General features: G+C 42.8%; 1 protein-coding gene across 1 annotated transcript in view; it reads right to left on the reverse strand.

Annotated features, from left to right (window-relative positions):
• Window positions 1-1,110: 1,110 nt before the first annotated feature.
• The window catches only part of LOC104958022 (trinucleotide repeat-containing gene 18 protein), a gene marked incomplete at its 5' end in the record, with an annotated part of 39,092 nt that continues 21,613 nt past the window's right edge, over window positions 1,111-18,589 (reverse strand). The window contains 11 exons of the mRNA XM_010785716.1: window positions 1,111-1,348; window positions 3,058-3,132; window positions 4,982-5,218; window positions 8,556-10,255; window positions 12,404-12,556; window positions 13,947-14,063; window positions 14,398-14,506; window positions 14,817-14,892; window positions 15,869-15,986; window positions 16,719-16,860; window positions 18,195-18,394. Coding sequence (XP_010784018.1) covers window positions 1,142-1,348; window positions 3,058-3,132; window positions 4,982-5,218; window positions 8,556-10,255; window positions 12,404-12,556; window positions 13,947-14,063; window positions 14,398-14,506; window positions 14,817-14,892; window positions 15,869-15,986; window positions 16,719-16,860; window positions 18,195-18,394 — 3,134 coding nt within the window. The remainder of the gene's footprint in view (window positions 1,349-3,057; window positions 3,133-4,981; window positions 5,219-8,555; window positions 10,256-12,403; window positions 12,557-13,946; window positions 14,064-14,397; window positions 14,507-14,816; window positions 14,893-15,868; window positions 15,987-16,718; window positions 16,861-18,194; window positions 18,395-18,589) is intronic.

The following is an 18,589-nucleotide window of genomic DNA, read 5'->3' on the forward strand; positions in this document are numbered from 1 at the left end:
GTGGGAATTACCCAGAAGTACCTACGTCGCAGTCTTGATAAGAGCTGTTTGAAACTGTCTCTGCCAGATCAGTTCCAGAAACCCCGATTTGTTCTGCGTTGGTTCGATAATGCAGCTCCTGCCTGTCACTGCTCTCGTTTTACAGCGTTGTTCAAATTGAAATATTGAAGGTGGTAGGGAAACGACTTTTGTCCTGATATTTCTTTTTACTTTTCGACCGCAGCCTGAATCTTGTAGCACTTTTTGTCAAAGTATTGTTTTAAAAGCAAAAATGAGCACTCTATAAAAATCCAGGACATTCGAACAGCAGCTGGTTTGATTGTGTTCTCGGGTGGATTTATCCCTTTAAGACGAGGAACTCAAGGATGAAAATGGGAAGTGCTTTTAAACATATTCCTTTCTCTCTTTTTAATCCTGAGTCTCTGAGGGACAAACAGTCTGCCTGCGTTTAGTTAGGATTGTCACGGGGAGTTGAATCGGTTAAAATAAATGTTTTATTATTTTAGAAATCTGTGCAGGTGCTCTCTGTTGGACAGCAAAGGATACCTCTGTCTCTTCCTGTGCGTCTGTTTCTCTGTCTGTCGCTCCTGCTGTTCTGTACATTAACATGACTGTAACGTGACTGTAACATCACCACGGCAACATCATAACAACCGTCTCTCTTCATCATTCACAGTTCATTAAAGCTTCTCCACTGTTTAGAAAAAAGTACTCTGACATAAATCTGTTACATGAAAATAAAACACGTATTTGTCCTCTATATAACGTGTGTGTGTGTGTGTGTGTGTGTGTGTGTGTGTGTGTGTGTGTGTGTGTGTGTGTGTGTGTGTGTGTGTGTGTGTGTGTGTGTGTGTGTGTGTGTGTGTGTGTGTGTGTGTGTGTGGAGTATTTACACGTGTGTATATTTACAGTAAAGAGACTGGTGTGTGTTCTCAAGATTTCCCACACAGCACCAGTAAATGTAAATGGGGAGTGTGTGTGCAAAAGAGACTGATGTCCTTGTAATACTGTCTATAGTGTCTCCTGTTCTGTAGTAGAAGGTGTGTTTAACAGTCTGTCGTGTTGTCATTAAAAGATCCGTCATGATTCAGACCAGTGTTGGACTCATGATTTTGGTTTTGTTTTGGGAGTTCGTGTGTGTTTAGCAGATGACTGGGACTCCGTCGGTGTTGAAGATCATGCCGGTGGTGGGTTCGTAGGTGCCGGCCAGGTAGTAGAGGTCCTCGCTGTCGGCGTACTTCCGGGTGAGGGTCATCTGCTCGTACTCCTCCACGCTCACCACCAGGCACTTGTGGCTCACCGTCTGCACGTCGTTCTCGTCGCTGTGGGACGACTGGTAGAGGGCGCGCTGTGGAGGACACACAGGATTTTATTAGAAATAGTTACAGTGTAGTTATGTCGATGAAAGTCTTAGGTCACAGGCTCCTCCAACAGAGCAACACAATAAAACAGATTAAATAGTGCAAGTAATAAATACTAATAAAAACAAATAAAATAGAATTGAAATAGTACAATAATATACTTTTCATTTAGTGTGGATCAAAAACATGCTACTTTTCTACCCAACTAGATAACTCACTGCAATGTTTGGAGTCCAACAACGTTGTGTTGTTCATTTAACTCCAATCAGATCATAGTAAGAGTAATGTATTAGAAAAAGGAATTGTATTAAATATATGCAAATAGTAATAGATTTGTTACTAATGTGACTTTAACTTCTTATGTTTAAATAACTACTTTAACTTGTTATTTGTATCTTTTTTATTTGATCTTTTATTGGAGATTTTACTTTTTATGTTTATATGAAATATCTTTATTTCTTTTTATTTCACTTTCTTATGTTTTTACAAATATTTCCTATTTTATTTATTTCAGTTTAAAATTGAGCTTTCCCCGGGACATATAAATATTCTTATTCAGAAATGTATTTGCTATTATAAATTAAAACAATAAAAAAAACTAATTTTGTTGAACTATGAATATTGTGAAATTATTTATATAATAATAATACATTTTATTTGTAAAGATAATTAAAACGTTTTGATAGTTGGCCCAAAAAAAATGTATTTTTCTTAACCTATTAAAGTTTAAAGTATAAAACAGTGAATAAATAAAGCTTTCCGTTAACACAACCATTGCCTATTAAGCTACTATCACTGTTTATTGATGTATTCAGGCAAATATATTCACAACATTTAACTATCTTAAAGGGGACCTGTCATGCAAAATGCACTTTTTGATGTCTTTTATACATAAAGATGTCCCCCCCCGGTGTGTTAGGGAACTCACGCAGCGTCAGAATATAAAACCCTCTCTCTTTTCCTCCGTACCCACATCTCTAAAAACGGGGCTACAACGGAGCTGATCCAGATTTGCGTCAGATATGACGTAATATCGGAAATGTAGGCTGGCTTTACACCCATGGCCCTATCAGAAACGTTTCTATCAGAAACAATGCCCGACTGTTTTGGACGTAATATGGTCGGTGTTTACATTAGCATCGCTAACACTCAGAGCTAACCTGTACTGGAGAGCATGTGTGTGAAGAAGCAGGAAATAAAAAGGAACTCACCTTGTGGTATAACCGGCAAGAGAGAAAGCCTTTGAGCTCCATACTGTTTCAGAGATAATCCTTGATAATCCATGATATGGTGTTTCATCACCGCAGTATTTAGTTTAGACAGTAGGTGCCGGGTCCCGCATGAGCTCAGCCCCCTCCTTTTTATTTTTAATCCATTTTTTCTTTTATTTTTTAAAGCTTTATAAATAAAATCAGTACTTTTGAAACAGGAAGTGAAATAGAGGGATATGAGGCATGGCTAGAATGGGTGATCTGTTTGGTATTTTGAGCAAAACACTTCATAGACATGTTTTTTATATATTTTTATATCTGAGACCTATGCTATTGCCTAAACATAGCATGATAGGTGACCTTTAAGTCCGTTTTGGGCTTCCATATTTTCTAAGTGTAGCTTTCTCAGCTTTATGGTTATAATAAAATCTAACGGGGCTTTAAAGCCAGAAGATCAGAGGTATATAAAACGCTTTCTCTCTCACCTCCATGAAGTCTTTCCTCTTGATGGAGGAGTGCAGAGCTGAAGGTAACGACAGACCGCACATCTGATCCCAGTTCTGCAGAGGACAGATTGTTAATCTTTTAAATGTGTGTTCAGTCTTTTACTAAACAGCTATGAAAGAATCGTGCATACAATCCTAAAAAAGTCTAATGGTTTTTTAATGACACAGCACAATGATAGATGCGTTGAGGAAATAAGAGAGGAGGAAGACTATTAGTTATGAGATTGGATTAAAAATAAATCCCTTTCATTAATTACATTCCCTGACATTAAAAAGGGTTTGAAACCTCCACAAGCTGAAAACAATTAACAAACACAAATATATTTTACTGAATAACCAATAAGAATTGTCTAAATCCCAGGAAGTGCGCAATCAAATTTTCATAGTGGCTAAATGGTGGTTACAGCTTGACACATGTCAGGCCAAAAATACTTTTTCCCAATAGGCGCTTTCACACCGCAGTACTTTTCCCACTTTAGTTCCGATATAGTTCCGAAATGTTGCGTTCACACCAAAAAAATCCAGAACTAAAATTAGTTCATGAGAACCTTTTTACCCCTTTTTCCGTCCCTGCTAGAGAGCAGGTACTTTCGTGGGAGAAAAAGGTTCCTATTTCTGATTGGCTGGGCGGATTGCGAACCACTTCAGTAGAAGCTGCTGGGACTCCCAGCAGCTTCTACTGAAGCCAGTCCCCAACTCCGGGACTTCCGGCCGGGACTCGGGGGCGAGTATACGCCCTGAGTTGTGCGCCTGCCAGTAAAACCCAACGCCAGAAGAAGGAAGAAGTGACGTCAGCGCTTCATCTGGCGTGAGCGGCGCCTCAGGCTTATTTCCGGGTGACGGCGATCTGTACTTAGTTCATGGAACTAGAGAGTCTCATGAACTAAGTTCTGATGACCTTTGTGGAAAGTACTGCGGTGTGAATGCGCCTAATGACTTACACTAGGAAATGGGACTTGTTAATCAGCGTATATATTTAACCAAAAATGATTGAAAGCCCTTATTTAACTCATAAGACGAAAAGTGTAACATTTCAAAAGCGAACCTTCATTCGTTCTCACCTGCTAGACAAGGAGTGGTGAGCTGTTGAGGCGGGCTTAAGGAAAAAGCTAATGAGTTGCTTCTCCCTGACAAATGTGGTATTTTCTGCCTTCGAGTAACAGGTTCTTTTGGCTTCATGCACCACAGGCATCTTTTATAGAATAAACAGGATCCCCGCCTCAAAGTCTTTATATTAAAGCAGCACAACGGTCACTACCCCACTCTGTATAAACAAAGAATCGGCACCAGGTTTAATTACGTTTAATCATGGCTAAAAGCTGCTGGTGTCGCGATTGCCAGTAAAACAACGAAAATGATCCAAAATCAGGTTTTTATACTTAAGGAAAAGGACAATGAAGGAAAGATCTGTGGGCATCAGGACATTCCAGAGGAAAGGATGTACAGTAGTGACCGGATCCTTCATGAGTTTTTTGACGCCTACTGTTAGAAAAATATCACTCGTCACCGGCTTGAGCTTCAATAATCAGGATCCATGTATTTATTATCCTCTCAAGAATGGAAGTAGTCATCAAATACAGAGCATTTGGTTCAACCAGTTCCTGAACAGTGTCCTTCACATGCTGATATACAAGAGAGGGAGTTACACAGTCACAAGATGCAGGGATACCGGTTCAAAGCAGTATTCAATGTTTAGCTAAGGCCTGCGTAAGCAATAAACATGACAGTCATATGTCCCTAGGGGCTGTCATCATGTTTAATCGTTGAACATAGCTATCGTATGTTCAACACGGTGTCTCATGAGCTTCTTCTAGGTAATCATACATCCTGTCACGTAGGGCCTTTGTTATCATGTGTGACTCTGATATTGGAAGAGTACATTCAGTATTTTCCCAACACCTACCTTCTTGTCGATGAGTTTCTTGCCGGGGTTAGTCTCCTCAGGGTGGTAGAACCAGTTGACCCGGACCACCATGTTGCTGCCCCACGACTCCCACATGCTCTGGATGCGTCCGATGAACGGTAAGTTGGGTCGTCCGGCGGACAGGAAGACGGCGCAGTCTCCGATGCGGATCATCTCCCGGCCGCGCACGATGGCCTTATAGAAGAGCTTCTTCGCCTTGCCTTTCATACCCCGTCTCTGTGGGGGGGAGAGGGGGAGAGGGACAGGTCAGAGAGAGAAAACGAGGGGGGGATTTGGTACATTAGGGGCCTGTGTCTATATAGCGCCATTTACTGGCAGGGTTGAAATGCTCACAGCTGTTTTTTATTGTTTCTATGACATATGGCATCTTGTCAGTGTATTACATGACGTACTTGCTTCTCCCCCATGGATTGTTTTGTCTGTTTTTGTTTGTTTGACATCGGTTTTTTCAGCATTACAACCTACAGGAAGATACTTGCTCTCACACTTTGTCTGGATAAGCTTAACATTTTTTGTTTTTGGTCTTCACAATTACATATTTTCTTCACTTATTAAATGTAACTTTGTTTTGTTTTTCACCTGGACCCTACATTTGCATTTTTTGTGTCTAAGTACCGTTTTTTAAAGGGCTTCAGTATTGAGGAATGAGCAAAGTGACTCATAATAAGAAAAGGACCCTGATGTTATTTACATACCCTATACACTTGATTTGCTCTGTTTTAATGCCTAACCAAGTCTCAAACAGCAAGAAATCTCACGTTGCTTCCACATAGTGGAAATATTCAGTCATGACATTTTAAATCTTTTAGACGCTAATTATATAACTTCTCAACTCAACTCAACTTTATTTATAAAGCCCTTTTCAAAACAGCCGGAGCTGAAACAAAGTGCTGTACACGCCATAAAAAACAAAAATAAAACAACAATAACAATAAATAACAATATAAAAACAACAAAACCAATGAAGCATATAAAAACAAACAGAAACAGAGTCTCATGCTGGGTTAAAAGCCAAGGAATAAAAATGGTTTTTTTTGAGTACAGAAGTTTTTAACTTCTGTACTCCCAGACAATAAACTTTGGCAACAGTGACACTCCTCTCTCCAAACTCTCTAAACTGACAAAGAACCTTATTTTTATAAAATAATCATTGTTTGAAACAGAAAATCCTCTCAGCCATAAGGAATGCAGTCAGGTATTAATGAATGAATGAATGAGTAATGAAAATGACATATTTGCACCGTGTACATGTGAAGTATTTGAAAAAAATGCATTTATGTTGCTAATAAAGTGATAAAGTCGAACAAATAGATTGAATATTAATTATAAAAATCTGTTTTGCCATCAAGCTCTCTGATTGGATGTTTGTTGCCATGGACACACATGGCACCAGGACCAATGGAACGTTTGGGTTTGACCTGGAGTTCTAGAACTTTGGTTCTCATGACAACCGAGCACTGAACGTAAACAGGAAGGCTCTTCTGAGGACTTCAATCACTCTACAGCCAGCAGTCAGCCATAGACACGCATTCAGTCAGAAACCAGTCAGTCTAACAAAGACAACACACAGCTTCGACAGGCAACTACATTCTTCTACACTCGCACAAGTCTACACACTGTGCCATGGACAGACGAGGCTTCCAGCCCAACAGGGGGAAACCTGTGGATCGCGTTGAACTCGCCTGCAAGCAGATCCCCTGCAGCAACGGGCAGATATCCGGCCTGACTGAGTTATACGCTGAGTATCACAGAGAGAGGAATAACTTTTGCCACAGGGTGCGAGCAGAGAAAGACAAACGCCTCGAGGAACTCCTGGATTACAGGGACACAGGATTTTCTGAAGAGCATATAAAGCAGTTTGACACCATCATGGAGTGTGAGGAAGACATCTCATATCTGAGGGAAAGTCTGTGCCAACAAAGCCAGCAGCAGACATCCGACAGCCAGAAACATGGTGGTCTCCTGCAGGCCAAAACAGAGACCGCAAGAATGCTGATGAGGAAAGGGGAAGATCTCCTTCAGTTCATTACAATCTTGGAGGATAAATGCAGCGCTGAGAAGGAGAAGATGGAGGCGGAGAGCCAACACAGGGAGCAGCTGGACGAGATGATCACAAGGTTTGAGGCAGAGAAAGAGATCTCAGACCAGATCAACAAGGAGAAATCCGACAGCCTGGACAAGGAGAAGTTCCTGCGACTGGAGGCAGAGAACACCAACGCTGAGCTCCGTCAGAGCGTTACAGCCTGGCAGCTCGACTGCAGCTCTCTGCAGAAGCAGGTCCTCAAAGAAGTGGCTCTGAAACAGAGCAGGGAGGCTGAAGTCCAACAGCTGGAGGCCAGATTGAAGGGGCAGGAAGAGAGATTCTTCAAACACCTGGCCGAAAACCACCAGAGATGGATCAGGAGGAGAAACAACTGGGAGAACAGCAAAAGTGATCTTCAAAATGTAAGAAATAGAGAAGAAAAAGATGGAGGAAGCTGAGGCGACAGACATTTTTTATTTTGAATGCTGCCTGCATTAAAATAAAATTAAAAGAAAAACATTTAATTAAATTACAAAAAGAAAAACTTCCATGTCAGTCTCTCTGAAGGAACATGTACTGTATACGGTAATTATGGTATGATATTTTGGGGACTAAACTAGTAGATGTACCGGTATCTGTTTAGTTTATTATGTGAACAACACTGAATCTAATGAATAAAACATCTAATAAGAGATGCATGTAAAGATAGGTGCAGGTCTTTTTATATTTGTCTCACTAAACAGGTTCATTTCATACAAGCTCTTAAAATATTCAAGTTATAAAAGCGCATTTTCAAAAACCTTTGTTGCTGATTGGCTAATGGTTACTCACGCCAAAACATCATGAGGTCATCATAAAGTTGGCCAAAATCTGATCAGCTCATTTTGATGAAGAAGAGACATGGAAAAGAGGGGACACATGTTGATGTAGAAGAGACATGGAAGAAGAGGGGACACATGTTGATGTAGAAGAGACATGAAGAAGAGGGGACACATGTTGATGTAGAAGAGACATGGAAAAGAGGGGACACATGCTGATGTAGAGGAGACATGGAGAAGAGGGGACACATGTTGATGTAGAAGAGACATGAAGAAGAGGGGACACATGTTGATGTAGAAGAGACATGAAGAAGAGGGGACACATGTTGATGTAGAAGAGACATGAACATTAAACTACGTTTTTCTCTTTTATGCTACTTAATACTACTATGTCCGGTGCCTTGCTCAAGGGCACCACGGCAGGGCCCAGGAGGTGAACTGGGACCTCTCCAAGTAGCAGTCCACACTCCATATTTAGGTCTGTTCGGGGACTTGAACCGGCGACCCTCCGGCTCACAGTCCAAGCCTCTACTGACTGTGCCACTGCCGGACCTTTTCCACATCTGGAATGTTCTATCTCGTCTTGTTTTTCCTTAATCTCAATCTTTATTTATTTATATAGCACATTTAAAACAACCTCAGTTGACCGAAGTGCTTTACAGGCAATAAATAAAAAATCAAATCACACAACGGGAGTCAAATAATTCCTCACCTGAGTGGGTTTTCCGAACCACTTCCAGAGTTGTCGGGCTGGAAGGAACGCAGATATTTTGGGTCTGTTCTCCACGCTGGGGAGCCGCTGACGTTTGGCCAGCTCCTTGGTGGTGGGCATGTGGACCCCCTCCCTCCTCTTCGGCCTGCCCACCTTCCCCTCCGCTCCGCTGGGCTTCGGTTTGGGAGGGCGACCCCTCTGCCCGGAGCCTTTCCCGGTCGCTGGTTTCACAGGTTTGACGGGAGCAGGAGGCGTCGGAGAGGAGGAAGGAGAGGGAGATTCTGAAGGAGGCGACATCTCTTCTTCTTCTTCCTCCTCTTCCTCTTTCACCACTTCCTTCTTCACCACTTCCTTCTTCACTTCCTCCTTCTTCACTTCCTCCTTCTTCACTTCCTCTTCCTCTTTTGGTTCTTCTTTCGCTTTCTCCTGTACTGGAGGAGCTGTGATTGGCACTGAAGGAGGGGTGGAGGTCCTCCCTTCATCCGAGCTGCAGGAGGAGTCATCGGTGGACGAAGAGGACGAGGACGAGGACCCTGATGAAGAAGACGAGGAGGAACCGGAGCAAGATGAAGAGGAGGACGAGCAACTAGAGGTGCATTTCTTCTTCTTCTTTTTCTTCTTCTTCACCTTGTCACGTTCCTCCTCCGACTCTGAGCTGCTGCTGCTGTGAGATTCCTCCTTCTTCACCTTCCTCTCTACCTCCTTTTTACCTTTCTCTTCCCTCGTCTCCTGTCCTCTTCCACGGTTCTCCGACTTCTCCTTTGTTAGAATCGGCGCTTTGCAGTGAGCGTCCTTCTCTGGAAGAACACACTCTCTATCAACTCTCGGTTTCACCTTCATCAGCTTCTGATTGGTCGAGGCGATGGGCGTGTGATCCGCTCTGACGCCCCGGCCCTCCAGCAGCATCAGAGCTTTAGTCTTCTTGGTTTTTGGAGAGGTGACGCCTTCGTGGTCCAGCTTCACGAGAGGCTCTGCCGGTAAAGACTTGCGCCTCATCAGAGAGTCCCCTTGTCCCGAGCTGGGTTTGGGCCGCGAGACGGCGCCGGGTCTGGAGGAAAGATGGTCGGACGCCATCTTCAGTTTGGGTCTGGGGGCGGAGGATGACGATAAAGAAGGTCTGGAAGTCAGAGGTTTGCTGGATGACATTCTGGAGATGGAGACGGGTATGAGTCCGGAGCTGTGGCTCGATCTGTGATGCTCCGAGGGGGGTTTGGTTTTGGGCGAGGAAACTGAAGAGGGCCTGGATGAAGACTTGGGCGATGTAATATTGGGTCTAATTAACGGTCGGTTTGAGGTGGGACTGACGCCGTTTTCTCGATCTCTGCGCTGGTTTGTGTACGAGCTGAGGTTGGGTTCGCTGTACAGATCCACCGTCAGGACCTTTCCGTAGGTGGAGGGGTAGAGGGACGGAGGCAGAGAGCGGGATTGTTTAACCGCAGAAGGAGGGGGGGCTTTCCTGGAAATGGGTTGTGGAAGAGTAGGGCTACTTAGTGGGGACGTAGTGGAGATTTTGCGGCCCGGTTTCTGATGGGGTCCTATCGTGGGGCGGGATGCGGGACGAGGTTTCTCCGGAGAGTTCTTCTGCACAGAGGAGGGTCTGTCCTGGGGAGGCTTGGGTGGAGGCGGGGGTCTCTCTGCGGGCGCGCTGGAGGAAGACGGAGGGTCAGCTTTCTCCCGGACGTCTGGGTTCACGGAGGTCTCTGAGAGGAAAAACAACACAAAGGTTAGACTTTACTGGAAACCATGATGTTTTCTTTCTGTGACGACGGGATTTTTGTGGTTGTACGTGGAGAAAAGTAGACAAATGAAAAAGGAAATTATTCTGAAAACTTTAAGAACTGCTTGGAAAGAGGAAAGAAAGGTAGAACAAAAACACATAGCTGATAATAGATGGAGAACATGGATTGAATATGGAAAAATCTTATAAATACAACTTTAACACGGCCAAGAGAATGAGCATGTTTTCCCTGCAATCATTTTCAGTTCTGCTTACTGTATGTTTGTATAAGTATACAGGTACGTGTATATGTGTATAAGTGAACATTGGTACAAGTGGGTATATATGTGTGTATGAATGTATATTTAAAAGATCCTCCCTCTTCATTTTTTACCCGTGGTGAAGTATGAAGTGTATAAATTGAAGCAAGGGGTGGCTCTGGGACTTTTGTAGTGATGTGCGGAGAAAAGTAGACAAATGAAGGAGACGACTCTAAAAATGAAAGCATTGCATTGAAGAACTGCTTAGCCAGCAGAAACAAGACGAGCGTCAGCAAATTAGACACAACACATCATTTGTTAGAGGAACAGACTCTGGACAACAACGGAGGTCTTCATTAAAGTGACAACAGAGATGACAGTCACAGTCAAGTACGAGATGCTTGATGAAAGATCCTTCTGAGCGTGGAGCTATTTCTGTTTGGGTCTGATGTTTTAAAAAGATTAATCTAAAGGCGATGGAAAAGCATGTTTGATTTGACTTCTTTAATGGTCTTTATGATAAATAGTTTGAATAAGGACATCAACAATCTGCATGTTATTATCAGTATTCCTAAAAATGGAGAAGAAGTAGGGCACACATTGTCCTCTTAATGTGAAATACATCTCTTTTTAATACGAGGTGTTGACACATTTGGCCAGAGATGTCCTTTACTGGTCCCATTAGGCGCTTTCACACCGGAGTATTTTTCCAGTACTTTTCCTGTTTAGTTCCGATAGTTCCTGGGATTTTGCGTTCACACCAAAAAGACTTAGTTCATGAGAACTTTTACCCCATTTTTAGTGCCTGCTAGAGAGGTGGTACTATCCTGGGGAGAACAAAGTTCCAATTTCTGATTGGCTGGGCGAATTGCAAACCACGTCCCGTAAAACTCGGAAAAGTTTTTGGAAGCCGCCATTGTATTTGCTGGCATTAGCATTATTAGCATTAGCATTAGCCCCACGCACCAACGCAGAGAGACTAACTTATGGCAACACAAAAGAAAACATGGGAGCGGTGGAGATGAGGAGGTGTCGGCGTTCTGGCGATTTACTCGGAAGGCTTCAGTAGAAGCTGCTGGGAGTCCCAGCAGCGGGTGGCAGTATACGCCGTGAAGTGGTTTGTGGCCTGCCAGTAAACCCAAAGCAGAAGAAGAAGAAGTGACGTCAGCGGCTTCATTTGCCTATTCTTCCCTCAGGGACTTATTCCGGTGTGAACGCGATCGGCTCTTAGTTCCATGGGGGTTATAAGTGCTGGGTACTAAGTACGGCAAAGTGCTTGGTGTGAAAGCCGCTATTGAATTCCTCAAAGGAGAGAAAAAGGCAGCAAATCCCAACTAACTCTTATTTTTATTGTATTATTATTTTCTTTGTATTTAATCATTTTTATATTCTTATTTAATTTATACATTTTATTCAGATTTTTAAGAGAGTTTTTAGCAATCCCAAAGTCATGTGTTACTTGGTATTTATTCCCAGGGAAGGGGACCATGGTACTATCTTTATTTTTTGTTTGTGAAGCACTTTGCGTTACCTTCTGTGGAATAAAGTCGAACATGATGGCAGTACAGTGTTACTAAGCAACCCCTCTTTTATTTCTACCTCCCTTAGGAAACATTACCTTTTCTCTTTTTGATTATTCTAACAGATCTCAATCACTTCTGAGAGACTCGTTGTCCCTTCAGGTGATTTCACTGATGCATTACAGTCGAGTGAAATTAGACTCAGAGGGTATCATCTATTAGCAGGATGAGCAGCGGGTCGTGGGCTGGTAATAACAATTAGTGAGTTGAATAATGATGGTACTAAAAGTCAAGCGTTAAGCCCAAATGAAGCAAGAGAAGCTGCAGGAGAGGAGGAAGCGGTTTGCTCACCTGGTTTGGGTTTGGGTTTGCGACCAGGTTTCCCTTTGATCTTCGGAGCGCTATCTTCAGGTTTTGTTCCCGCCTCTTTGCTCTCTTTGCTGCATTTACGGACTCTCCTCCGGGAGCAGCTGGACACCAGCAGGGCAGGGGACGGCTCGGCACCTGGAGGAAAACAGAAGATTTAAGCATTTGACATTAAAGAGGACATATTCTGCTGATGTTCAGGTTCATATCAGTATGTAGTGTCTCTACTGGGACATGTCTCCATGCTTTAATGTTCACAAAGCTCTTTATTGTTCTCATACTGCCTGTGCTGCAGCACCTCTTTTCACCCTCTGTCTGAAACCAGAGCCCAGTCTGCTCTGATTAGTTAGCTGGCTCTGTTGTGACTTGTCAACCGCTTAGAGATGTCCCGCCCCTTAGCCTATCATGTACAATGTGTTGGAGCCATGGATGTATAATAAGAACTGGATACAGCGTGGGAGACGGGGCCTCATTCATTCCTATGAGAGCTGCTCATTGGTGCATGAAGACAAAATGGCCCAACTTTTGAGAGAGNAAAAAAAATTATCCAACGATTTAAAGACGTCTCTTTCCCAATGTTAGTCAATGGGAAAAAGTCTTTCCGGGCCCAGCGACTGATACGGAAGTGTAGTACCGCCGTTTGGCCACAACTAATATTTTCCTCAGAGTCCGGCGCACTTAATGGGGGCTTGGTTGGAGCGCTAGCCAATATAAGCATGAGTGTTACATAGTGGAGTAACTATTGTTAAAAGTAAACAAAGAAGTCCAATCTAAGCTTAAGGAAGTTTGGGACTTTAGCCTTTGCAGACTATTTACATGAACCAATATAAACACACTTCAGGAAAGGGTAAACCTCAAAAAGCATTATAGGGCCCCTTTAACATTTCTCAAGCTTTCCCCATGACTGCAGCTACTCAGGCTTCTTAACAAGAAAAGCAGCACCTGAATATAGGCGTGTTCTTGTCTGTTACCTGCAAACCTCTCAATTCTGAATGATCAGATTGTGTCTTCTCTGTGCACTCCTTCGTTAAATGTTAGAAGCACCTTGCTGGCAAAAAGGAACATATTTACACCAGCTTCTGCCAAAGTCAACAGTAGCACCCACGGAGAAATACGGCTGAAATATCACAAGGTGTTTTGAGTACTAGACACATATATTTGTTGTCAGCAAGGTGCTTCATGTTGTTTCTCTCCTTTAGGAGGACATCATTTCCTCACTGTAGTTGATGTGGACATCAACTGCTGAACCATGCTTAAGTGGACAACACACACACTTAGGAAGAGTGTTTAGGTATAGTATTTATAGTATATACACACACAGCTGTTTAAAAAGTAGCTGTGTAACAGAATAGCTTTAAGATAGCGGCACTGTACTGAGAAAACACTTCACCTAAAGCCAATCAACACACGAATAGCAACCATGCAAACATATAGACATGATAGTGTGTGTGTGTGTGTGTGTGTGTGTGTGTGTGTGTGTGTGTGTGTGTGTGTGTGTGTGTGTGTGTGTGTGTGTGTGTGTACTCACAGTGGATCTTGTAGTCAGGCGGCAGCAGTCTGATGTGTGAGAGCGGGATGCGTCCTGTGTCTCCGTCATCAAACTCCACCGTGATGAGATCATCCTTCTCGTCGATATCTGAACTTCCTGTTAAGGGTGAAAATAAAAAAAGACTCAAGTGTTATAATTAGATTTTGAGTCATTTGTAGAGATAAGGAAAACTTTTTTAAGCATGTGTTTTGATATATTTATTCTTAATTTAAAAAGTAAAAAAATTCCCAATGCAATAAATAGTCAATCTGATTCTAATTACATTCACTGAATGGAAATAAGAATACAAACCCATACCAAATATGGTCCCATTACTAGCTGGCCCAAACCCTTTTGTATCGTTCGTTCGTTCGCGCGCGCGTGTGCGTGCGTGCGTGCGTGCGTGCGTGCGTGCGTGCGTGTGTGTGTGTGTGTGATGCTGGCTCTGTACCGTTGACCACGGAGCCGGGGTACAGGCAGCGGTACTGCTGGCTCCAGTAGGCGGCAATGCGTGTTCCCTCAGGAAGGTAACGGACAGACGGAGGCTTCACATCGATGATCTGCACACAAAAATCATATACATTATTCCACAGGTCAAGCCTTTACGCATGCATGTAACCAGCGGTGGAAAGTTACTACGTCGTAGACATAAAATAAATGACCATAATTAAGTACATTTTTTAGTATTTCCATTTTAAGCTACTTTATATATTTCCACTTCACTTTCATTTGGAGGCAAAAATCGTTTTTTTTGGTACTCAAGTAAAAGGTCTGAGTTATTTTTCCCCACTGCATGCAATCCTTTTATTTTCCAAGTGCTACACATTTCAGTTTTCACCAGAAACAGAGATGTGATTTGTGTTGACTCACAGCCTCCTGCAGCAGTTGTTCAAGGCAGTAGATGTGTGGTCGGTTCCCTCGCTCCCCCTCCACCACCACGCTGTATCTGCAGGGAGGAAATGTGGAGAAATGGACGGGTTAAACGTCTGGGAATCAGTGGGAAAGTTCACGTTTGTCTCTGCAGTGTACATGTGTATTTTCCAGGGAAAGCACTAAACCGGTATCTGGATTCTGACTGCTTCGTGGGGGGTGGGGGATGTGTCGTTTATAACTAACAAACACTGCAGTACTTTGTCATTTAATACTTTTCAGACCATAGCGCTGTTAATACCTGAATCCCCCCCTGGAATATTAATCCCGTCTGAACAGGGGGTTTTGTTTTCTTTTAATGAGGCCACTCATTAGATTTTAATGTTTGTCATAAAATGTTTATGCAGGTTTGTGCAGTTTTACAGGAATACTTTGACATTGTTTGGGATAACATGCCTATGTTTTAATGCCCAGAGTTAGATGAGAAGAGTAACTGTATGGTTAATATGAAGCAACCCGCAGCTGGTTAGCCTAGCTTAGCACAACGACTGGAAAAAAGCTAGGTAATGGCCTAGCTTGAAATGTCTTGTTTTGACAGCGCAAAACATAATGACATAAAAAAGAGAAAGGCAGTACAACTCCATATTTGAGAGGCTGAAAGCTTTCTTTCTGACATGAACAATTACTTCAGTGAATAATTGCTTATCAAAAAATGGATTAGTAGTCAGCTAATCGTTTCAGCTTTATTTTAGCATTCGATCAATCATCAAAGCTTTTTAACTGTGGTTCGCACCTGCAGAGAGAGCCTCAAATATTCTCTCCTTTACTTTTATTCTCTGGTGGCTTTCCAAGCGCGCGTGCAGCTAAATCAGGTACTGCTAAAATCAAGGACACTAAACTTCAGCTGGAACCAAAATTGGAGCACACTGATTGATTTGCTGCTTTTAATAGTGCCACCAGATGTGTGTGTCCACTATTAAAGGCTGCACATCAATCCCTGTGCTCCACTGCGTCTTTTTGTTTTACCCTCTGAGGTTGAGATGTGTACTCACATGTCGGGGGAGTGTACAGTGTTCACGTGTCCCGCGTACAGGAGCTGGTCGTCCATCGGGATCAAAACTTTGAGTCCGTCCACCAGCGAGTCCTTATCCAACACGCACTGCACCGGAGCTGAACACAACAGAGCCATGCGGTATATAAGCATATTGTTCATGAAAACTGCCTCCTGATTGGTTGATCACATTTAGCGGTCGGTTATTTAAAAAAAATCTCAAAATCTGCTACGGCTGCTCTGACTAAGGGACTATGTGCAGTCATATCAATCTGCACAAAGAAGTTGGGTCACTTTAACATCAGCAGTGGCCAAAAAAAACACACTAGTTTCTGTAAGTCTGTCAAATAACTGTGTTTATAATATTTATTTTCATATTTGAGAAGAGCAAAACACGCTGGACAAAGGAAACGAGGACAAGTAAACAGAACAAGAGCCGGAAAGAGGATAAAACACTGAACACGAGAGAAATCAGCAGATGAAGACAGACAGGAAGTAAACACGAAAGGGAACAGCCGAAGAAGATAGACAGGAAGTAAACACTAAAGGGAACAGCCGAAGAAGAGAGACAGGAAGTAAACACTAAAGGGAACAGCCGAAGAAGACAGACAGGAAGTAAACACTAAAGGGAACAGCCGAAGAAGACAGACAGGAAGTAAACACTAAAGGGAACAGCCGAAGAAGACAGACAGGAAGTAAATACTAAAGGGAACACAGTATTCCCTAATTTTAAGTTACACTACTGTCTCCGTGCACAGCTGTTGTTCAGCCATTGCAGTAGAACTGACTATTGTTTGTTAGCTGAAGCTGTTAATATCTATTATTCCTTGTCTTCTTGTGTGTGTACTGACCCGGTGTGGAGACCCTCTCCGACACGCTGTTGCTTCGCGGTGTGACCAGTTCGTCTTCGCTGAAGCTGCTGTCCTGGTTCGGCTCGAAGTCCTCGTCCGCCGCCATGCTCTCCATCAGCCGGCTCACCGCCCCTCTGGAAGGCTGCAGAGAAAACACACAAAGGCTTTCATTTCCTAGCAGTAAAGATCCAACAAATCGACAATAAGTCAAATCTTAGAAAATATATAATTTTAAACTTTTCTTTTGGAAGGGGCTCCTGTATTCCATTTCCGCCATTAATTAATGTGTGTTAAAGTGTATATATTCAAAATATGGTCAAAGGTATTGATGAAGTATTGGGTTTATTATATACAATGTCTATCAGGAAACATCTCGTACAAGTTTAGTGATATTTTGATCTTTATTTCCGGAGATAAGTGCGATAAAGCAGATACGTTCCCCTTAGGAGAGATCTACATTTTCACAATTTTTTGTTAGGATCCAAACAAAACAACTCTTTTTTGCAGTAAAATATTCTAATACAAGCTATATTTTTTAAACTAGGCATCTTAGACTAATGATAAAACATGGATGTGCTTTGCTCCATTGAAAAACTGAAGCCTTTTTTTGTATTTGTTTCTCTACTACTGCTATTTAAAGTTCATTTATTGCCGCTCACCAAACCACCAGACACACCGCAAACTTTCCAAAGATAAAACGGCAACATATTACAACGCTTATGCTGTTTTATACACAATCTTCTTTATCTGATGTTCTGCCACCACCAAGAACTCTGCACACACACTCCGGCTGCCTGTAGTGTTTCCAAAACAAGCTGCAGTGTGTTGGTGGCAGATGGAGCGCAGAAATCACACTCTCTGAGAGGTTCACTTCTTCTCTCACCAACAGATCAGTGTTAATTACAGCAGCAGATATCAACCTCCACACGTATTGTCACTGTGTGTGTGTGTGTGTGTGTGTGTGTGTGTGTGTGTGTGTGTGTGTGTGTGTGTGTGTGTGTGTGTGTGTGTGTGTGTGTGTGTGTGTGTCTGACACATAGAAGGTAAAATGGATGTGTGCACATTTAGGGAACATCACTTAAATGTTCCAATTTTGTTCTTGCCAGGATAATTAACCCTTGCGCCTCATTGGGGACATTTTTTTATTTTTCAATCAATTAGGCTGTTAATGCATTTGGCACGGGATGACGTTTTCTTTTTAATACAATTTTGAACTCAGCTTGTATAATAGGTCTAAACAAGTCAAATGAAAGTGTTAATCCCCTGGCTATTGAAGCCTAAAGTCATGCATTCTATATCAGACTATAGATCTGGATCCTTGTCTTCAAATGTGTTTTTATTATTGTATAGATACAAAGCAAAAGAGTGTGGATATGTCGTTTTTTTATTGCAGTTATTGTTAGACGTAATAAAGCCTAAAAGAAAGGCAAAAGGGTTAGGTTCACATCCTTGATGACTCCGCAGATTCTCACTGACCTCTCTGGGTTTGGGTCTGGCTTTGGGTTGGCTCTTGCGTTGCGGGCTGAGGCTCAGAGGAGGAAGAGGAGGAGGAGGAGGAGGAAGAGGAGGAGGGTCTGAGAGGCTGCAGAGGGGAGCCGGACTCACCGGAGACTCCTTCAGCTTCTTCTTCTGCTGAAAGCATGCATATGTATCACTGCACTGAGGATGTACTGGACACATTTACATCTTTACACACACACACAGGCCAGACTGCCTGCAGTTGTCCTTTCTTGTCAGCGACACGACACAGGCAGCAGGGGAGTGCTGCAGTGACTGAAGGACTGGGAAACCCTGCTGGCTCACTCTCTCACACACACACACACACACACACACACACACACACACACACACACACACACACTCACACTCAC

Source organism: Notothenia coriiceps, unplaced genomic scaffold (genome assembly GCF_000735185.1).
Source record: "Notothenia coriiceps isolate Sejong01 unplaced genomic scaffold, NC01 NC01_scaffold00028153, whole genome shotgun sequence".
NCBI lineage: Eukaryota > Metazoa > Chordata > Actinopteri > Perciformes > Nototheniidae > Notothenia > Notothenia coriiceps.